Below are 22,780 nucleotides of genomic sequence, written 5' to 3'. Positions count from 1 at the left end.
TGAGCACAATGTGAATTCTTTCCAAATGTGACTGATACGCCCTCTTTTGGGGCTAAGAACCCATAGATCACATGCTCTTCTCCTCTGTGAAATGAAACCTCTGGTGCTTCTTTCTTTGCCACCTAATTTCCATGTTTCAATTTTGACCTAAAGCACTTAGTATAATAAGGCAGCTTGATACCTGTGTTGCATAGTCTGAGGTAACACATGGTATCACTTTTACATGACAGTCTAATGTCCCAAGAGATTGTTAATAAAAAGTCCTGCTATGCTGAAAGAAAAAGAGAGAGAGAGAAAAATAAACACAGATCCATTGGGCTCAGGGGAAGCTGAACCTGACCAGTGTGCAGAAAGAGGCAGAGACGTTCCATTTGTCTGGGAAGCACCATGCATACAACTGTTTGAGAGAAAGCACTGGACTAGTCATTCAGTAAAGAAAGCGTGTTACCTCCTGCCTGTAGCCTGAATAAAGCCATGATTGGTGTGTTGTAGGAAAAACGGATCGTGTCCCTGGATTCAGCCAACACCAGACTGATGAGCGCGCTGACCCAAGTGAAGGAGCGGTACAGCATGCAGGTCCGCAATGGCATCTCCCCCACCAACCCCACCAAGCTTTCCATCACGGAGAATGGTGAATTCAAAAACAGCAGCTGCTGACGGGCTTTGTGAATAGATAGACTGTGGAAGGAGACAGAAGGAAATTGACCCACTCTCCTATCTCCAGACCTTTACCTAGCCCCTCCAGGTTTACAGAATGTTGCTACTTCACAATGGCGATGTGGTGAGAAACTCCTGAATGAAGAAAGGAACTTTGTCTTTCAGGGCATAAGGCGGCGACTTCCAAGGTCAATGCTTTTCCCCCACATCTCTATGTACATAGGGAACTTAGTTCTGGGCCATGTACAGAAAATATCACTGTAATATACCAAAAGGAAGTTAATAATGTAGATTACCTTTTTGATTATTGCTATTTTTATTATTGTTTTCCTCTTGTTGAAAGCACTGCAGTTGTTACAGGAAGTAAAGTAGGAACTGTTGTGTGAGCGAGACATGAGCCTGTAGGTTCAGTAGGTAGAGACCAAGCATCTATCTGATAGAAGCACATGGAGTGCAATAGGACATTGTGAGAAGGAATTTTTCAGGGATTCATCTACTAGTTTAAAAACCCCACTCTGGCCCCCTTGTCCTTTCAGAAAACATGCAAATACCAAGATCCATACAAAACAATAATTTATTCCACTGATCAACCAAGACTGGTTCTGGTTGGACAGCTAATCTGATTTGGGGATTCACTGTTTCAGAGGACACAGACAAAAGCTGTTGCATCAAAACTGGACTTTAGGAGTAATTTCTATTGAACTCCTGTCAATATGTTTATTTCCTCTGTCTATAGCAGATGGGAGTCTTCTCTTTTAGATAGGGGCTTTTTGTTTTTAACCCCAATTGTAATAAAGGGTGTTCTTTTTCCTCTTTAGAGTTTACAAAACTATAAATATTTGTGTCTCCACATACCATCTTCATCTTCACACATTCACTGTGCTTTCCTCCCCATAGTGGGAGCTGTCATCACCAACAGGGTTTACTCTCCCCTGGAGAGGTTATTTAAATAGCTGTCCATAAGCCATACAGATCAACACCCTTTCTTCCATACAGAAAAGGGCTAACCATACCACAGCTGGAATCTCTGAATATTTCCTATTAAAAATTTTTTCTATGTGTTGTTATAATTTTTGTTTGGGATAAAGACTCTATCCATTGTACTAGCAAATCTATGGGGGGTAATTTTATCTCCATCTTTAACTTTTAAAGTACTTCTTCCCCTTATCCCCTCAATAAAGAAAGGAAATCCAAATTTGAAGCATCACTCTCTTAAAAGAAAAAAGAAAAAGAAAATAATGGAAAGTGTCAGGATGGCACATTCCAATTATTATTCCCATGCTCGTAGATCTGACAATAATGACCCAATTTCAACACTTGTCATCCATAGCCTTATTATTATAGAACAGAAAAAGTCATGGAAACGAATTCATTTCCTTTTTTCCAGAGGTGTGCAATGTCATCTTGAATGCAACCTTGATTACCAGAAGTATGGAAGGTTACATGTTAAACAGACATTATATATACAAATATATATATAATATATATTCACACATATGTACATATAACTGCACAAATAGGAAAAGTTCATGCCTTCTATGCTGTTCAGATATAATGTTAAAAGGGTCTCAAACCTCTTTAAGCAAGATCTAAGTAGTTGTTTTATATTGAGAAAGCAACAATGTTTCTCGAATAAGTTGATGTTGATTTTAAATTATAAGCTTTAAAGAATTTTTTTTCTAGAAAAAGGGGATGGAAAAAAAAGGACCTGAGGGAGCCATATGCATCAAGTGAGTGTTTCTCCATAACAGAATATTTATAAGAGAACATGTGTAGTGCCCTCTTTTGAGTGATGCCGACAGACACCAAGCCCTCCTTTTCACCAAGTCCCAGGCTTGCATTCCAGCCTCTTGAGCTCTGCCCTCTCTCAGGTGGATCTTTGTGTTGGACCTTACGTTTCAGCAACCTCACCATGGCCACATAACCCACAACCTTTTAAAACAGTTTCTTTCATAGCAATCCCTGTTTCTGCCAGACAGAGATCTAAAATGGGAGTTTCTCACTGTGTTTATCTGATCTGCACACTTTATATCCAGCTGTTTTGGCACTTTTATGTTTTCTTCACCTTTGGTATGTGTTTTGCAAATTCTTACACCTTCTCTCCAAGCGGAGGGCACACTGTGGTCAAAATCACTTATTTTATTAGGAAAAAGAGGTAACTGTTCCAAAGTGTAGTGTCCTTTGTTGAAGGAGGAGGGATGTAAGCATAGATTTGTTCTTGTTTCTGGCTATTCTCAGCTCAAGCCATGTTTAATTCATTCTTTGTAAAAGCCTTCAATTGTGCCACAGAAAACCTGGTAAGAGAATTGTCAGTTTCATTGGCCATAAGTATGTAATGTGGGTGATGTCTTGCCATTGAGGTTTGGAAGCTCTTAAGTGCCGATTATGGATTACAGAGGGCTGATAAAATTACTTATATTGGGAATTGAGAGAAGCCCCAAAAAATCAAATGTGCTTTTGATGGATAGAGTGTATCTTATTAGCATTATGGGAGCTCCTTAGAGGGCTGTCTTCACTGAAAGATTTAATGCCCAAAACATTTGGACAGATTATGCAGCCTTCTACTACCAGGTTATCTTGAATGAAGAAGAAATAGTAAAAAATAATAATAATAGAGCATTACAAATAAGCTAAAAGTTCAGAGTTGCTGATAGATATTAAATGTTAAGTTATCCTGTGAGCCTACTCCTGTCCAACCTTTTTTCTCAGTATTTCTTTAGAGAATGCTGCAATCTGTATAAGTTACTCTGAAGGATTTTTTAAGAAGAGAAGCCACCAACAGGTGATAATTTTTATGGAGATGTTTCTTAATTGGCTTTCCCTCAGTTCAAGTAGGTAAATAACTTTGTTTGCTGGGAGGAGGTACATGGCTGAAGAGAGGCAAATAGATTAAGATAGCAATGTCTTGCACTTCCTGTTTCCCTCAAAACAACACCACATTGTGGGGCGCAGGATAGATCAGGGTTGAGTGGAATTTGGAATTCAGGTGAAGTGCTTATAAAGTGCATGTCTAGCTGACAACAGACTTGACCATTAATGAGGGCAGTGTTGGTAGGAGTCAGAAAAGAGCTTCATATTCCCCTTTTATATTACTGAAGCAATAAGCAATCTGAGCTGAAGCAGCAAAAAGAGTCACATTTCCATCAGGTCATCATATTCCCTGAGTCTCTGCAGTAAAAGCCATGTCAGAGGGGAGATTGTAACTAGGTAACTATAACAAGCACTTGAGCACTTACCATGTTCCAAGCACTATCACCAAGGTACTGTTTGGGTTTATGGCAGTCTAACGGTAAGAAAAATGTGGTAAAATGAGGTAATCATGCTGCTATAGCTTTTTGCTTTTTTTCATATAGTATCAAGTTGGTCAAAATTAGCTTTCTCTGACTGGTCTGCTTCCGTGTTTCTCTGTGATGGTGTTAAGATTATGAAAGAAAAAGATGATTACCTAAGACTGCTACAAGCGTTAACTATATGCCCTTAAGAATGAGCTTGACTTTGGAAGTAAAGCTTTTCAGATCTTAGTCTACCCAGGGCCTTTGTTGATGGGTCTGTGGTTCTGTAGACCCCTGGCTTTCACTGTGTTCTCAGAGGTACACCAGATTGAGAGCAGAGTTCTTCTTTGGAAGTCCCAGAGCAAAGTAACTGCCATCAAGTGAGTTTGCATTCGTATTTGTTTCCCCTTCCATAGAGGGTTAGTTTTAGTTACCTCTAGCTTGGAGTTCCTGAGAAGGCTGGTTATAGGACTGAGCGTGGGAAAGGAACCCTCTTCAGGATTACCTCAGTCCCATCAGTCTACCCCATTGTGACATTGAGCCCAACACACGCTTGACACCAGACTAGACTTGTCACAGGGCCAAACCCAACAGCCACATGCCATAGCTTCACTGCATTTTCAGCTACACCTTTGGAGGCCACCTTCTCCTAACAACTGTGGAAAGCCAGAAGGGCTCCCTTCTCCATTCTCCTTCCCTTTTTCAAGTCTAATAGTGAAATCTCCTGCTTACCCCAGCAGTAAATAGTTGCCTTCCTACCCCTTACCTGGGGGCCGATAATTTGAGATACTTCGTTTTTTCAATGCGTCAGTTGAAAGATTTAGTTTCTTAAAAGCAAGAAATGTTGGAGTGTTGAATTTTTAAATAGAATCTCTTTTCATGTTTGAATGATTGTTATTAGTTCTAGAAGCATTCTCGTCATGACGCGATTATGTATACTCTTGGGTTTAGGAAGGACAAAAGTGATGAAATTTGCATGAGATAGAATAAATATCTTAGGAGGAGTGAAAGAACCTGAGGAAGAGACACGACCCTAAGGGAATGAATGCATAAGCAGTCTTCTCAGTAGCCCAGAGTTTCCAGGAAACAGGAATATTTATATCCCTCGCCCACTCTTAAAATACATAGATACATAAAAAGGCAGTCTCTGTAGACAACACATGCACACCCCCACACAAAACATAATTCCTGGGGCTTCCTTTTTCTGAATGTTAATCCATTTTATCGAGCAGTGATTCCCAAACTTTGAGATTTTCAGATTTTATGCTCTCGTTTGTTAGATTTTATGACAGTCATTCTATCATCCTAAAAAATGTACTATATGTGTTATATGTATATATAAGTTAAAGCAACTTGAAATTGACTTGGTTTGGCATTGTCTCAAGAACCCTAGATATCATTATTGATACCATGGGGAATCATAGAAATAAAGTTGAATATCATTGATCTGAGAGTAGGATCCAGAAATAAGTAGTTTCAGTTCCTGATCAGTTAAGCCTCAAGTGTTTGAGTAACCAACACAGCAAGACTTGGGAAATGCAGTGAGCACCCGAGGAAAGGAAAGTGGTAGTCTTTGCCTGCATTTCAGCATGCATTTTCCTTTCCTACTCAGTTGCTATCTTCCACTTAAATACCCTCATTTGACCCTAGGAAGTTTTTTGTTTTTTTTTTTTAGTTTGAGACTTAAAACCAGATTTATTTGTTGTTGTAGAGAGATTTCCACAGAAGTTGTGTTTTAGGGACCTCCATCATCTTTGTGGGGGTACAGATATTTATGTGTAAATATCATTTTATGTGATTTCCAAATTTTCGAGGGAAACATTTCAATTCCCAGTTCAACAAAAGGTTAAATACTAATTGACTCAATGACCACCTTCAGAAAAGTTAAATAGTAAATTAGGTTAAATTTTGACTGGTGCTTAGACATTTCCTAGTTATATTAACTTAAGCAGACAGCAGCACATTAACCTGAGTTACACCTGTGAGGAAATGACCTTCTAAATTCGATTTTGTTTTTCATCTCCAGGGCCTTAATAAGAGTGTGTTAACACACGACTATTTTACAATGATAGCTCTAAATAATTTATTTTTTATTTCAAGAAAGAGAAATACACCTTAGAAAAACAAAACCCAAGATTTTATTTTATTTTTAAAGCCATATTTTTGTGCTAGTAGCATTTAGATTATTCCGTATGTGAGATCCATATCAGCATTTCATTACCTGGGTTTGTTCTAAAGAAGATTTATTTTTGTTCTGTGAATAATTTTTGACAGTTCTTGTACATGTACAGATATAGATACGTTTGAGGTCTTTTATTGATATTCCTACAAAGAATACAAATAAACTTTAACTTTAAACATTTCAGACTAAAGTTGCTACTATATTTGACATATTGCTGTCTTCTAGCATGCACCTGGGTGACTAGGACACTTGAAGAGAAACAAGAAAGGAAATGTATGCCGGAATATTCTTCTAAAAATATATTTTAACATTAAGAACAGTCTGTCCTAGAATTTCGCAACTTCCATGTAATAAGATTTCAATTTAGGAAAAATAACTAGCATTAGCATGTATTGTGATAAAACTGTTACTTTCGAATTCTGCAGAATTTGAAATCTCTTTAATAACTTGTGACAGGTAAAGAAAGTTTCATCTGGTTTATTAGGAAATGTAGCCCTACTTAGCTTCCTAGACCACTACCATCCTCTTGTAATTTTCCAGTTAGATTAATGGGGTTTGTTTTCAGGATTTTTGATGTTTGGTTCAGGTTTTTTATTTTAATTTCTTAATAGAAGTTCATTTGTCATTCCCAACATGATTGTTCCCAAATACACCCATCTTCTCCTGCATCCCTGTTTCATTCTGTAAAATCCAGGGATGCAGGTTTCATGTGTAGTCTTGTTTTGTGTTAGTTGTAGGTCTGTGCTTTTTGGCACATGTCGAGTTCTTCCTAATCTTGTTCTACTAGGGATTAAAAAATTAAAATTTACTCAAAATCCAGAGAAGATTGCATGAAACAGAAACTGCATATCCAAGAATTGTGCTATTTTTTGTTCACTTCGAAGCTGACCCATTTCAGTCTAAATTGTTCGTGACCTAATGTAAGCTTTAAGACTTCCTGGATCTGAAACATCAAAAAGAGAGAAAGTGTTGATGCGGTCTTTTTACTTCATGGTCCTCTTAGCCCTAAACTATCCATCCGTATACCCTTTATGCATATCCATACCCTGTAATTGTTTTTAGCCTCCCTCCAGCTGCCTGACTTTTTTTATTAGCATTTTACCAGTAGGAAAATACATAAATTAATTTTGTTAGCAAAAAAAAAATTTAATGACAAAGAACACTAAAACAGATGACTAAATCAGTGGTTTTTCAATCCTGATTGTTCATCAGAATCACTGGAGAGTTGTTTAAAAAAAAGAAAAAAAAGAAAAAAAACAGAGGAGTACCTCCTGAGCTCCACCATTGAACAATTAAATAGAATCTCTCTAAGGATTGGGCCTGGCCAGGCTTTTTTTTTTTTTTTTTTTTTTTTTTTTTCTTTTTAACCTTGCCAGGGGATTCCGAAGAGCCAGGGGGTAAGAAACACTAGTCCAAATCAAGCTGTGAGCACTGTGCGTAGGTGTCTTAAAATGTTTTCTGTCCCCAATCCTGAAACTGGGGTAAGTTGGTTACAGGTGTTTCCTTCCCTTCTATTTGGAATGTAAAATTCTACTAAAACTGACAATATATACTCAGCCTTCCCCCACATACACCTTGTCCCCACCAATCTGTCCTTTAAGTCTGTGAGGTAGAAATTCTCTCCATTAACATGGTCATCCCATTTATGGAATAGATACATTCTGACAAAGCTGACCAGAAGATGGAATTCCCTATTTCGACCTCAGTTTCCCCACTGGCTTCAATTTAAAGCAGAAAGTAGGGGGCTTCTGGTTTGGAGTCAGAAGCTTCAATGAGTACACCCCTTGAGGAGTGCTGAAGGGCGCCGGCCAGAATCAAATATGCTACATTTGACTTTAAAGAGTAAACAACGGTGGCTCACGCCTGTAATCCCAGCACTTTGGGAGGCCAAGGCAGGTGGATCACAAGGTCAGGAGATCGAGACCATCCTGGCTAACATGGTGAAACCCCATCTCTACTGAAAATACAAAAAATTAGCCAGGCGTGGTGGCGGGCACCTGTAGTCCCAGCTACTCGGGAGGCTGAGGGGTGAACTCAGGAGGTGGAGCTTGCAGTGAGCCGAGATCACGCCACTGCACTCCAGCCTGGGCAACAGAGCAAGACTCCGTCTCAAAAAAATAAAAATTAAAAAAAAAAGTAAACAACATAGAGAACTCAAAGTTCCTTTGTCTACCTCCACCACCCCCCACCAAAAAAAAAGGCCCTTAACTACATTTGACTTTAAGGAATAAACATAAGAGAACTCAGAAATCCTTTGTCTCTCCCCACCCAAAAAAAAAAAGAAAAGGTTCTTAACTTTTCGTGACCTAATATTCAGCACTGAAGTCTTATTACTTGAAACTTATCAGATGCTAAATTACACCATTCATACTTATTGTTCTTTCAATAGCAAAATGTACTGAAAGCTCTCCAGTCCCCCCTCCACTCCTGGCAAGCATGCAGTCACGTGCTCGTGTGAATTTTCCAAAATCATGAGCATTTTGTAAGATTCAGTTGGTTCTATGAAATTACAATAAAGAGTATTGTATATTTTATTATAATTTGTAAATTGTGTGCTATACATTCTTTATATCAGTAAAATTTATAATAAACACATATACATTATATACTCACACACACATATTACTGGTCTTTCTAGAAACTTGATTTTGTGAAATTCTAGAATGAATTCCCAGGGTGATATTTGTTTGGCCTATGAATAAATTGCAATGAACTAACAGGTAAATGCCAATGTTTCCTTGTCTGTAAAATTAAGATTGTGGCTAAATGGTGTATAGGGTACTCTCTAGCACTGACATTCTGTGGTTATTATCTGATATAATTGAGAAATGTGTCCTTAGACTATGTTCAAAAATCGGCTTGAAGCTTTTCTCTCAGTATTTAGTAACAATTCTTCCTCCACAGTCTCCCATGGCACAGTAGTTTTTAAGAACCAAAAAAAATAAAGTCTGGAACAAATGTATATTCAGAACACTACAGTGATAATGTTGATAATAATAATAGCTGGCCAGGCATAGTGGCTCACGCTTATAATCCCAGCCCTTTGGGAGGCTGAGGCAGGAGTATTGCTTGAGCCCAAGAATTGGAGGTTGCAGTGAGCTATAATCACACCATTGCACTCCAGCCAAGGTGGACAAAGCAAGACCCTGACTCAAAAATAATAGCTAATGTTTATTGAGCACCAACTATGTGTCAGATTATTTGCTAAGCACTTTATATGGAATATATCATTTAATCATAACACCAACCATGTGAGTTAGGCATTATTATTATCATTCTTATTTCAGGAGGAAACTGAGGCTCAGAAAGACTAAGTTACTTGCCCAAAGCTACACAATGGATAAGGGCAAAACTAAGACCCACGCTCAGATCCCTCTGACTGTGCTGTCTTGACCAAAAAAAAAAAAAAAAAAAAAAGCTTAGGAAAGACATTGGAGAGGGTAAGAAAAGATCTTGCCACATAATCAACTTGTCACCATGAGCCAAAGTGATGGCAGTGGAACAAGATGAGGTCATATTCCACAGGTTTTCCACCTTAATATATTGGTTTTTATAAGATTGTCTTGCAATGTCCAATCATCTGATCAGAATTAGAAGAGTGGGCAGAAGTCTCACCTGTCTCAGAAATTGGTCTTTCATCTCTTCTGGGTCCATCAGAGTTGAGATGGTAAAGTCTGCTTTCAAGATTCCAAAAGGGTGCCCTGAAAAAGAAAGTGCTACCTGTTCGGGGGGATATTATCCTATTTCCATTTCAAGTTCTTAGCAGTCAGGAGCACCCAGTGGACACCATAGATGCTACATGTTGATTTGGGATTTCAAGAAGAAGAAAGAAACTGCTGAGCAGAAGAATGCTCAGCCACAATTAGGGTTAACCAATTAGTGGCTGAAAAAAGAGTCCCATGCTTTGGGTAATGCGAAGTCTTCCACAGCCTGGCTACCCATCAGGCAATTATTTTCTTTTTTGTTTCTTCTGTATTTTTCTCCTTACTTTTAATCCAGTAAGTAGATACTCCACACCATGCCGGAAATACTCATCTCTCCTTGAGCTCCCCACCACAGAAAATTCTAAAGAAGTTCTCTGACTTTTTAAATAAATCCAGCCTTTGCCCATGAGCCATCCATAATCATTACAGGAACTACAATCTCATAATAAGACTATATTTGCATTGCATTTTATTGTTTATGAAGTTTATAGTTATCTCATTGGGTGCTCACAACAACGCTGTGATATAGGCAGGGTAGTTTTTACCACATCCCCTTCACAGAAGAGAAATAGAAATTCAGAAACTTGTCCCCTAAGTTTTCATAATAGTCATGGAGCATAAACTAGAATCCACCTCTTTATTACTATCCCTATTCCCAACATTTCATGCTGTCTTTCATGAAAAGGTCTCAAGGGCCCTGTGCCAAGGAGTGACTGTCCAGATTTAACTGCTCCACTGGTAAGAGTAGGAACTTGGTAGACAGAAGCAGTTACCTGATTTTTGTGCTGATGTTTTTTCTTTAGATTCTGAACTCAGATGTTGGGCCTCCGTGGCAGCAGCTGTATCTCTTCTATCAGTGCCACTCCCTACACTGGCCACAGCTACAGGAGGGGAAAATAAAAGATTTATTGCAAATACAACCAGGAGTAAGGTGGCCTGATATTGGTGACTGCCCCTGAGCTAAAAGACAGGCAAGGACAGCCACTGCTAGGCACACAGTTGCTGCAGAAGCCAGCGATATGGGAAGCTCAATTCCTGCCAATCCCTGACTCACCCCTACAGGCTCTTTTAACCCAGCACTTGAGTTGCTACACCATCATCTTTCAGAAAGCCCCCCTGGCAGCAGGACCTGTGGGGCTTCGGCAATGTTAGGAGGTTTTTCCTCATCAAATTTTTTTTGTTCAGTAGCCTGTGCTCCAAAGGGCCTAATGTCCTTATTTTGTCTGCCAGCTACACAAAGCCCCCACCATGGCACCCAGGGACCCTCAACATCGCCATCTCCATCCCAAACCAAGTTCAGGCTCTCCCCCAGCACCCCCTCTCTTCCTGTATGGCTGGCCATGCCCGGAGGCGCTCCAGCCAGAGACCCTGGTGTCCTCAGCGGCTCCCTTGCTCCGTCTCACCTGCTCTCATGTTCAGTCACCAAAGTCCTGTCAGTGCCTTGCAGATGTCTTATTTTTTCAAATATGGAAATAATCCTTTTATTTGGAATATATTATTGTAAAATATGTAAGCAAATTTGTCCCCTCCCCAACCCAGGGACACCCATGATTAACACTTTGCTGTAGAAGGTCCTTCACACTCACGAATTTGTTAATTTGAATGTGTAAAGATCTCCCTTGTTCTCTTTAAAGGCTGCATAGTAGTATTTCACTGAATGTACCATAACTTATTTAACCAATCTGCTTTCAGTGGACATTACGTTGTTTCCACCTTTTCACTGTAATAAACAATGCCGCAACAAACAACCGTGTGTGTGGAAGGTGCATATATATGTGTGTACCTCATATTACTATTTCCTTAATCAATTTCCAAGGGTAGAATTTCTGTACGAAAGATTATGCACATGTTAAAACTGACGCAAATTCTGATACCAGAGTGGTAGCCCCAGTCGGCATACCTACTGTGCCAAGATCACTGTTTTTCCCACATTCTCAGCATTATTACCTTTCAAATCTTTGCCACACTGTTAAGTACAAAAATACATTTTAAAACTGCATCTTTTGGCTAGGTGTCATGGCTCACACCTGTAATCTCAACACTGGGAGGGTGAGGCAGGAGGATCACTTGAGGCCAGGAGTTCAAGGTCGGCTGTGCAACATGACGAGATCCTGTCTTTAAAAAAAAAAAAATTAGCCAGGCGTGGTGGTGTATGCATATAGTTCTAGCTACTTGGGAGGGTGAGGCGGGAGAATCGCTTGAACCCAGGAGTTCAAGGCTGCAGTGAGCTATGATCATACCACTGCTCTCCAGCCTGGGCAACAGAGTGAGACCTTGTCTCTGAAAACAAAAACAAAACAAAAAGCAAAAAAAAGTAAGCATTTTTATAAACTTTGCATTTGTGTGAGTCAGTGAACAAAGCTGAGCATTTTTTAAAATGTATTTGTATTGGTACTTCAGTTAACGTCACTTGTGAACAATGTAAAATCAATTCGCTGTCATGTCCCTTCCCACTCCAGTGCTCCAGAACAGGCCTGGGTTCCACCCACCCAGACTGTGCAATATTCTTTCCCCACACACACGTTTCCTGTCTCTCCTTTTCTGATTGGCCACCCCTTCAAAGGCCTCTTTCCCCACCCAAAGCATAAATTTCTTTAATAAAGTGGATAAATGTGTAAAATTCAGAAACACAGAAGAGGAGGAAACATCTGTATTTTCATCCCCTGAATATAGTCACTGTTAACATTGTCACACATCTCCTTCCAGACTTGATTCCTAAGCATTGCTATTTCCTTTCAGCCTTGTTGTGACTGTATTATGTACATAACATTGATAATGCTTTTTTCATTTAGCACCCTAATACAAGCATTGTCCTACATCATCCTAACCACCTTGCTTCTGGAAACTACAGATCTGAGCATTTTGCTCACCTGCTGTAAACCTCTGATGGCTCCATTGGCTGGGGGATCAAGTCCTTCAGATTTTGCCACCCAGTGTACCCCTTTCTCCTCATCCCCTGCCACTCCCTTCCCCACTATGTGGCCTACACCAGTCGCATCAAACTGCTTGTCATTCCCAAGCAAACCATACAGTTTGACATCTGTCTTTACCCATGCTGTTCCTTCTGCCAGGAAGAACTTTCTGTACTTTTCTGCCAGATGAAATCCTCCATTGTTACACCTTCTATCCTATTACCACCTTCCAGGCAGAAGGAAATGAATTGCTTTCCTGCCACAGCTCTTGGTTCACACTTCTGGTGCAGCACTTTCCAAACCGTCCTGACTGTCTCCATTAGTTCCTATGAGACCATGTGCTTCTAAAAACAGGAAACAGCCCTGCTCATCTTGGTATCCACAGTTCAATGCCTTCTTCAAAACAAGTACTCAGGAAATTATCGTCAAATTAAATCATCTACCAATGTGCACTATCCTAGTCCCCAGAGAGATACAAAGAAGTACAGAACAGCCCCTGCCCTGTGAGATTCTGCAATCTCAATAATTCATAATTGTAATCATTTATAATTAATAAAATGAGAATGAGGCCAGATCCATCTATTAAGGTAAGGAGAGAGGTGGGAGAAGGAATGAGTCACTAAACATTTCACTAGAGAACTGAGATTAAAATGGTAATAACTACCATTTATTGAGTGTCTGCCAGATGCCAGGCACTGAGAGATGAGAAAAATAAGGTTCAGAGAAGTTAGGAAACTTGCATAAGGCCACACAGTAGGTACTGGAGCCAATATTCCAACTCTTGACTGTCAGACTCTTGCTTTTAGAACCAAAATGGATTATTTCTCCCCCAGATCACCCCACTTCACCTCCATTTCCATCCTAAATTACCCAGGGAGGATGAGACAGTGAGCTGGCTCTGGCCAGACAGGACCCCTGTAGGATGCGCTGGAATGCAGCCGGAGTGGGGAGACTGTGGCCTAGCACACAACGCGCCCACACCACACCCCCCCTCTCATCCTCAACTCCCTGGCCTGCACCCTACTCATGGAAGCCAGGCCTGGTCGCCCCAAGAGAGGAACTCCCCAAGATGCTTGGGCCTGCCTGGGGTGGAGGTCCTAATTTCCAGCGACGCAGACAGGCACCTGTTTGGGGCCCTGGCCAGCTCCCAGCTGCCTCCGGGCGGGTGTTTTGGCTCAGGGCTGCAGAGTCAGGGGGTGCAGTTGTCCTCTGGGGCACAGCTGGGCTCCCTAAGCCAAACGAGTCCGAGATGCTTTCTTTGGTCCCCAGAGAGCTCCCTTGAGCCTGGGAGCCGAGGCCCCGGCTGGATGTGGCAGACCCAGGGGGTGCTGCTATCCTGGGAGTAGCTGGGGCATCGTGGGTGGCATCGAGTGTGGGGCTCGAAGCGGAGGCCAGAAAAGTCGCAGTTACTTCCTGGGGGACAGAGAGGCTCCCCCGAGAGGCCGCAGCAGGGCTGGAGGGCTGGGACGCCGAGGGCGCAGGGTGGGAAGACGCACTCTGGGCAGTGACCGGCGGCATCCTGGGTCCTTCCGCGGGAACCAAGGTGCCCCCCGGGGCCGCGAGGTTGGCCGGAGGGCCGGGTGTTACCGCCTCTTGGGGCTGGAGGGCCGCTGGGCCCGCGGAGGCGGAAGCGCGCGAGTAGGAAGTGCGGAGGTCGGGCTCGCCGGGCTCCGGGCTGCCCCTCTGAGTGAGCCGCGCTGCTGAAGCCGGGCCCTGCGAGGCGCCCACGGGGCCGGTGCTGGTCCCTAGGGCCAGAGAGAAGACTTCTGTGGGGTCCGCTGCGCCCGGGACCCCTCCCAAAGCCGAGGGCGCCGAGGAGTGGCTTCGCGCGCTGGCTCCCCGGGCCTGTGCCTCTTCCACGCCTGGCCTTGCCCACCCAGTGCAGACAGGGGCGAGCAGGGAGGGCCTCCTGAACCCAATAGCGCGGCCCAGGTGGCCAGTGAGCCTGGGGCAGCCAGGCAGGTGCCAGGATAGACCTTAGATGAGAAGACAGGCTGTCACCCAGCTTCTGACCCAAATCTGATCACGGCTACCAGCCTGGGCTCTGTCGCCTTCAGGGTGAGGTCCCTTAGTGACTCACAGAGGGCCCGGCCGGCAGGATCTGGGCTCCCACACTCTCCAGCGCTGACTGTCCCCACCCCACCTGCAGCTCCTTCCATCTGCAGTCCTCACCCAGCTACGCACCCCCACTCCACTTTGCAAGCTAAATCCTTCTCATCCTTCCAATAGTTATAAAGTCACCTCCTCTGGGAAATCCCCTGGACAATTACAGGGGGGGCTGCTCCCCTTCTCAGCGTCCCCACCACGCCTGTGCCTATACCAAGCACCAGCCTCTTCCCAACTGGCTGTGAGCGCCTTCAGAACAAGCCTTCCCTTTTCGTTGTGTCCCCAAAATCTTGCCTGGTGGCTGTGCCCGGGCTAGCACAGGACTCCATCCACACTTTCTAATGAGTGAATGAACGAGGCTCTGCTCGACCTTGATCAAGTGCCCTCACTTTTCTGTGTCCTCAAAAAAAGACAATAATCCCTTTGTGTGATATAGGAATCTGTAAGGAGGCCAGGAAAACGGTGATTTTGCCCTCAATTACTCTAGTTAGCCTCAGAACTCTTGGGAAGTAAAATGAGGTAACAGCTGTGAAGATGTTTCAGAAATTTTAAAATGCTATAGGAATGCTGTCACTGTCCTTCCCAGCCACCTCCCCATACATAATGCCAACAGCTCATCATCCCTCATCCTCTCCCTGCAGAGGAGCCTGCAATTCCGAGGGACTTTGCGGTGCTTCCCTCTGGATGCTGAGCCTCAGGACCTCTCTGATGATTCTTCCTCAGGAACACTGCTCAGGCATCTTCCCCTCCACCTCCCCCAGCGCCTCATCCTCTCACCTGAGAGACCGTACGGCCTCTCCTGGGTCTCCTGGCCCTGGAGCTGCAAGTTCAGTGGCCCAATTCCAGGAAAAGGGAGTTTGATGTGGCCCAGTCCTCCTTCCCCAACCCTGGCTGGACCAGCAGGGTGGGGAGTGGAGGGAAACTCCCCTCTGCGTAAGTGGCCCTTGACTGCCACCCCCTTAGCTCACCCCTTTTCTAGGCATACACTGGCCGTTCTAGGAGGTGCTTATGGGGCCTGCAAGCCAGCCTTGCCACTTCCCCAGACCCTGAAGACCCAGATCCAGCCAAGGGCAGGCTCAAAGCACCTCTGCCTGGCCTGGGAGTTGTTTCCTCTGTCATTTCTGTGGGGGAAGTGTGGAAGAGTGGAGGCAACTCTGCTGATGCCCGGTGTCCAGTGGAGGGGTCTGCAAGAAAACAGAGTGAGTGTGAGGGCAGGGTCTGCAACACCCAGCAGGTGAGTGGCCACCCCAGGCTCTGATGGCCCCGCATTTGGTTGCCCATCATGGTAGCCAAACTCAGGAGGGCGCAGTTGTTGTACATCTACCGTGTGCCAATCCCTGCAGGAGACACATTCACCATCTCCAATCCTCACAGCAAGCAGCTCCTCAGGGAGGAAGAGCATCTTTATGGATAAGGATCATGCGTCTCATCAAATCCAAAACACAAAAAGAAACAGCCAAGGACAAGCAAATCCACAGAAACAGAAAATAGGTTTGTGGTTGCCGGTGGGGCGGAGAGGGAATGACTTCTACTGGGTAAGGGGTTTCTTTGAGGTAGGGGGGGCGGTGATGAAAATGTCCTAAAATCAGATTAGTGATGATAGTTGGACAACCTTGTGAATATTCTAAAAGCCACTGCATTGTACCCTTTAAAAAGGTAAATTTTGGCTGGGTGCGGTGGCTCATGCCTGTAATTCCAACACCTTGGGAGTCCAAGGCGGGTGGATCACTTGAGGTCAGGAGTTCAAGACCAGCCTGGCTAACATGGCAAAACCCTGTCTCTACCAAAAATACAAAAATTAGTCAGGCGTGGTAGTGGGCACCTGTAACCCCAGCTACTTGGGAGGCTGAAGCGTGAGAATTGCTTGAACCCAGGAGGTGGAGGTTGCAGTGAGCTGAGAAGGACCACTGCACTCCAGCCTGGGTGACAGAGCGAGACTCTGTCTCAAAAATTAATTAATTAATTAATTTAATTAAATAAAAAATAAGGTAAGTTTTAAGGTGGGAATTATATCTCAACAAAACTTACAAAAAAGAGAGAGGTGGGGAATGAGGAAGGGAGGAAGGAGAGAAGGAAAGGGCAAGGCAGAAGGACGCCCATCACACAGGATGTGGGCACCAGGCAGGTTTGGGATCCCATGCATTCACAGGGACAGAACAATAACAATGGCTCCCGTCCACCGGGGCCCACTCTGTGCCAGAGTTTCTACTCTGCCCCTTACATTCACTTTCTCATTCAGCTCTCAAAGACATCCTATGAGGTGGGTGCCACCAATTCATTTTGTTCAGTGTATTTCAGAGATGAGGAAAAGGAGGCTCCGAGATGCTGCCCACCTTATTTCTGTAAAGTCTGATTCCAAAGCCCAGACTCTTAACTTCATTGTCCAATAACGCATTGCTCTTGCTAATTGCCACTGCCCTAAGGCTGGATGGAATCCGTTCCATTATTTAAAGATTCCCAGAATTAAAATAATACAACTTCCTCACAAGTTTATAGTGCAAGGATCTCAGGAGCCTGCTCCAGAACTCAGTTACCCCTCAGAGTCTGGAAGTGCTTCCTTGGGTCTATCCTCAATGTCATCTGCTGCCAAGTAAACCCATTTCCCATCTCATTCTATCCTCAATGGGCCGAGGGCCAGCAAGAGCAGACTTCACTCACCATAGAAGCAGATGAAGGGCAGCAGGGAAGAGCAGTTCACTGAATACACTTTTGGGGAGTAGGTCATATAGATGCCAAGAGCTGTGCACAGTCCTCTCACCATCATCGGCACCTGCAGCCAGGAGGGGATGCTGGCCCCCAGGTCACTGGACCAGCTCAGAGATCCAGAGTTTGCATTGAGGTAGAGGCCAATCCAGGCTTCAGTCTCACTCATGATGGATCTCAAGGCCTCCTTGCCTGTCTCATCCGTCACCATCTGCAGGTCGGCCAGATCCGTGTGGTGGCTGCGGCAGTACAGCAGGGCCGAGGACCATGTCATCACTTGGTCAAATCGCATGAAGGTCTGACCACTGATCTGGACCACAGCTGGGGTCAAAGAATGTGGAGATCACTGGCCTGAGGGCCTGGATATCTGACAGCCCAGGCTTCATCACCCTTGGGGATAGAATTTTGGTCTGACATGGGCCCTTGTCCCTGGTCCTTGAGTGTTAGGTTTGATCAAAACAACAATTTTATAGGTAGACTAAATACCAGGATGGAAGAATGGATGAGATAGTATAGCAGCAGGTGGGGGAAACATTAGGGAAAGCAGAGCTTAAGAGTTCTTGTAGCTACATGGCCTCACAAGTTCAGTTTAAGTCCTAATTTCTTCATCTATACAATGGGAAAATAATAGTACCTAAGGTCAGGATTACATGAAATCACATATGCAAATGGTTTAGCACAGTGATATATTAATAGTAAGCACTTGGCAAGATGGTAGTGACCATTTCGGGGGAGATTATGAGGAAGACAGAACAATCTTGGTTTGGGGCCACCCTCCAGTGTGATTTCTAGGGGTGGTGCCTGCCCCCACTGGCTCTCGGGCGAATCCAGGGCTGAGCAGAATAGATGAACTGTGTGATGTTCCTAGGCTCACCGTGCCTGGAGAGCCAGGGAGAAGAGGCCAGCCTGGAGGGATGGGCCTGGTGGACAGGAGGCAGAGCAGGCTCAGTGGCCTTGCCTTCTGGGGAGCCCAGACAGACTGAGATGCTATCCTCCCACAACCACCACTGCCAGTCCCTGCCTGAGGCTGGACTGGGCCAGGTCCTGAGGTAGGACAGGCCCAGCCTACCCTGCCCATCGCCGGTGCAGCACATAAGCCCACACATCTGAGATTCCAGACAATGGAAGATTGCAAACGACGTGAGTGGCTGGGACTTGACCTGAGGCATTGATTCCGGAGGCCCGGAAGATGAAACACTCCTGTTTGCTGAGTGGGGAGTCACATCCTCAGATTCAAATGGAGCCTCCCAAACTCAGACATGAGCCTTTCACCTAAGCCCATCAAGATTTGCCTCCAATTTCCCTAACATTTTCCCTATCTAAACAGATTTTTTTAAGTTACTCTTGATTAAACCCCTAGTATGTGCCAGCCCTGAGCTATGCATGTGGCCTGTGTCATCTTTGAAAACCCCACTACCATCCTGAGAAGTTGGTGTCATTAACCTCAGTTCACAGATGAGGAAAAGGAGGCTCAGGGAGGCGACAACCTGCCCGAACTCAGGCCATACTAGAGATTCGAACATGGGAAGCCCATGCCATCTTCACTCTACAACTCTGTACTCCATACCATGCAGAAAACCCACTCTACAGAGCAGATTGAGTGAGTATATTGCCTCTGTCATAGATCTTCTCCATATCAGATAGGAAGAAACTTTTTAAAAGATACCAATGCAGTAATACCAGAGGGGACTATTTCAGAGAAGCCGCCCCACCCCTAGATGGATGAGCAGGTACTTGGGCTGTGAAAAGGAACCACCCTGTCCCCAACCCCAGAGTGAGAGCTGGGCTGCAGCCAAGGGCCCATCCACTGTCTGATTCTAGTCTGTGATTGGAGACCTTGAGCCAGTCAGCCTCCCCTCTGGGCCCATCAGAATAATAAAGACAATGGCAGGCTCGGTGGCTCATACCTGTAATCCCAGCACTTTGGGAGGCCCAGGCAGGTGGATCGCTAGAGCCCAGGAGTTCGAGACCAGCCTGAGCAACATGGCAAAACCCCATCTCTACTAAAAATACAAAAAATTAGCTGGGCATGGTGGCATGTGCCTGTAGTACCAGCTACTCAGGAGGCTGAGGCAGGAGGATCAGCCACCGGGAATGTCGGGTGAGCTGTGAGTGTGCCACTGTACTCCAGCCTGGGAGACAGAATGAGACCATCCATGTCTTAAAAAAATAAAAAATAAAAATAAAGACATTGACTCTCCCCATGGGGTTCAGCCAGGGGGCAGCAAATTCTGGAAATCCCTCCTGGACAGCCAGGCAGAAATCAGGGGAACAGAGGGGACCTGGGGTTGGAGATCCTGCTGGCTGGTCTCGGTGGAGAGATCCAAGGCAAAACAAGCCAAATTCCCAGAAAAGGGAATGGGGAGCAGGTATGTACCTGGCTTTGGAGAGATGGTCAGGCTGAGAGAGGGCTTCGTGGAGATGAGGTGCCCGACGTCAGGGTCTGTAAAATAGAAACAGACCACGAGTTATGGGGAGGCCCAGGATCCTCTGCAGGCAGGAGCTGTCCAGTTATAGCCGGGAAAACCTAGCTCAGGGGCAGACAGGCTGGTCCATCCCTTTCCACATCGATTCAATCCATTCAATAAATACTGGGCACCTATTGTGTCGCAGACGCTATTCTACACCCTGGGAAAAAATGGCAGAAATAAGACAAGCGGAGTCCTTGCTCTTGAAGAGAATATGAGAAAGAGCAAATCTTGTAGAGAGGCGGGAGGAGCTGCCCAAGCACAGCCACGACAAAGGTTCTGCAGTGAGAAGGAGCCAAAGGAATTCATGTGGCTGGGACAGGAGTAGGAGATGAGGCCAAAGAGGGGAGGCGAGGCCTGATGGCTAAAGGAGGACAGGATTCTAAGTGCTGCCAGATCCTCCTGATTCTTTTGTTTACAGGGAAGTGACCTGATTTACCTTTTTAAAAGCTCACTGTGTGTAGAGAACAGACTTTAGGGGTCAAGGGCAGACCCAGAGGAGAGACAGCACTGACTTGACCCCACGTGCTAGCAGCAGAGGTGCAGAGCTGGAGAGAGGTGAGGGGTCAGGACCCATCTTGGTGGAGTGTGGGGACAGTGTGGGGAGCAGGAGACAACCCCATACGCACACCCCTCCCTTTGCAGGCCTCCTGGTCCCAGGCACACTCACCACCCCTGGGAATCTCCTTACTCCCTTGGGAACCCAGCATTTAAATCTAGGCAGCCACCACCTGCTACTTCTCAAGGTCCCGGGGCAGGCACCATGTGGCCATGTTGGGCACATGTTGAGGTTGGTCCTCCATAACCTTATTTGAGAGGTGAGGATGGCACAGAGTTGGACTGAGCCTTGGCTGACAGAGGGAGAAGCAGGAAGTGACACTCTTACCGGGCAAGTGCTGTGCACGCCACAACCAGCCCACGTATGATCTTCCCAACAGCAACAAGACAGGAGTCAGAGGCACCGGCAGCCAGGACAGAGAGGGGCCCGGTGGAGCACAAGGAGGGGGCTGCTGTTCTCCAACAGCTGGAGCCTTGCGCATGGCGTAACGATGGTGGATTTCCCGCAAAGATGCCCAAGGAGTTGGCTCCCACTGCCCACTTAGCGGGAAGCAGGGGATCTCCCAGAGGGTGGCCGCTCCCCTCCTGCCCAGTTCTGAGACCCTAACCATCCACCTGTGCTTCATGAGAAGAAGACAGTGAATTCTGCTCTTGCTTCTGCATAGGTACACATGCATCCCCCCAACCCCAGCCTGTCTTTCCCTCTTGGCTTCCTTTCTTTTTCTCCTTCCCCCAAATCCTTAATTGGAAAGAAAGGAAATTTCCAGATTTTATTTGTATTCTATCCTGTCTTGCACCCATTTTTTCTAATGAGGTCTTCGAATAGGGGTGCAGAGGAGATAGAAATAGAGGCCACAGAGAGAAAGTGATGTGGCAAAAAGAGTAAAGTCATGACCAGTTATCCTCTGAAAGGGTGCTTCTCTCTCTGTCTCTCCCCGCCCCGTCATTTGCTATTGAAAACCAACCCTGGGCCAGGCCCAGTGGCTCATGCCTATAATCCCAGCACTTTGGGAGACTTGAGGCAGGAGGATCATTTGAAGGCAAGAATTTGAGACCAGCCTGGGCAACATAGCAAGACCCTGTCTCTATTAAGGTTGGTTTTTTGTTTGTTTTGTTTTGTTTTTTAATTAGCCAGGTATGGTGGCATGCACCTGTAGTCCCAGCTGCTCAGGAGGCTGAGGCAGGAGAATCACTTGAGCCCAGGAGTTGGAGGTTACAGTGAGCTATGATCACACCACTGCACTCCAGCCTGGGCAACAGAGTGAGGCCCCTGGGGGAAAGACCAAGCCTGAAATATGAATGTGAACACACCATAGTAGCAGAGGAAGGGCTTCTGGGCTGTGCAGGAGGCAGCCCCTATGCTGGGTAATTTCAGCCAAGTGTACAGCGTGGCACAGAAGCCCACCCCAAATTCGGGTAGCTTCTGGCCCCACTCCAGGGCTGTGAAGGTGGAGCCGCTGGACCATCTCAGGCCAGAAGTGCTTGCGTCGAAGAAGAGGCCAATCCAAGCCGGGGTGCTGGTCATGAGGGAGTAGAGCTTCCACAGGCCACTTGGCTGCAGGTCAGCGAGGTCTGTGTAGTGCAGCCGGCAGTGCTGCTGGGCGTCGTACCAGCTCAGCGCCTCCTTCACCAGAACCAAGTCCCTCTTACTGCTCACCAGCTGCAGGGCTGGAGCAGGAGAGGCTGTCACAGCATGGCTGTCCCCACCCCAGCCCCTAGTCCTCAAAGAGCTTTCAGCCACACTCGGGTGGGCCTCCCCAGCCTCTTCCCGCCCACTCTGCGCTTCGCCGCTGGCCCACCAGTCATATCCAGCTCTACCTCCCAGCCTTGGCACAAGCTGTTCTCCTGTTCTTGAAGAGCCGGCCACCTCCTCCAGCTCCCTCAACCCACGATTCCTATTCTCCCATTCCCTCATCTCCCCAGTCCCTTTGCCCAGCTAACTCCTCACCCTTCTGCCCCATCCTTTCTACAGAAAAGGTGAGGTGCCTTTCCTACATGCTGCAGTGCACCTTTGTTAGTGCTTGATAACAATAGACAATGCTTGCTGAGCACCTGCCATGTGCCATCAGCTCAAGGAATTCTTCCAGCTGCCTAAGATATCACTCTGTTTTACAAATGAAGGAACCAAGTCACAGAGAGTTAAAGAGGCACAGCCAAGGTCACTCAGTGGGAAGGAATACAGCCCAGACTCAAGTACCCTGGGCAGGCTCTCAGCTCC

The 22,780-nt window shown here is 45.5% G+C and overlaps 2 protein-coding genes across 9 annotated transcripts in view; one reads left to right on the top strand and one right to left on the bottom strand.

Moving 5' to 3' along the window:
- Positions 1-8,659, top strand: part of RASAL2 (RAS protein activator like 2) — a 377,113-nt gene extending 368,454 nt beyond the window's left edge. For all 8 annotated transcript variants that reach the window (XM_001154236.7, XM_016933217.4, XM_003949647.6 and 5 more), the window contains one exon: positions 493-8,659. In XM_001154236.7, coding sequence (XP_001154236.3) covers positions 493-657 — 165 coding nt within the window. In that variant the 3' untranslated portion in view covers positions 658-8,659. The remainder of the gene's footprint in view (positions 1-492) is intronic.
- On the bottom strand, positions 6,974-22,477 carry CLEC20A (C-type lectin domain containing 20A). The gene is made up of 7 exons (XM_001154293.5): positions 21,874-22,477; positions 19,914-19,979; positions 17,492-17,857; positions 15,919-16,017; positions 10,589-10,696; positions 9,727-9,812; positions 6,974-7,054 (listed from the first exon to the last, which is right to left on the bottom strand). The coding sequence occupies exons 1-7, from the start codon at positions 22,475-22,477 to the stop codon at positions 6,974-6,976; spliced, it is 1,410 nt and encodes a 469-aa protein (XP_001154293.2).
- Positions 22,478-22,780: the final 303 nt, after the last annotated feature.

Source organism: Pan troglodytes, chromosome 1, assembly GCF_028858775.2.
Source record: "Pan troglodytes isolate AG18354 chromosome 1, NHGRI_mPanTro3-v2.0_pri, whole genome shotgun sequence".
Taxonomy (NCBI): domain Eukaryota; kingdom Metazoa; phylum Chordata; class Mammalia; order Primates; family Hominidae; genus Pan; species Pan troglodytes.
Note: the sequence above shows the minus strand (reverse complement) of the source record. Positions and strands in the feature narration are given on the sequence as shown.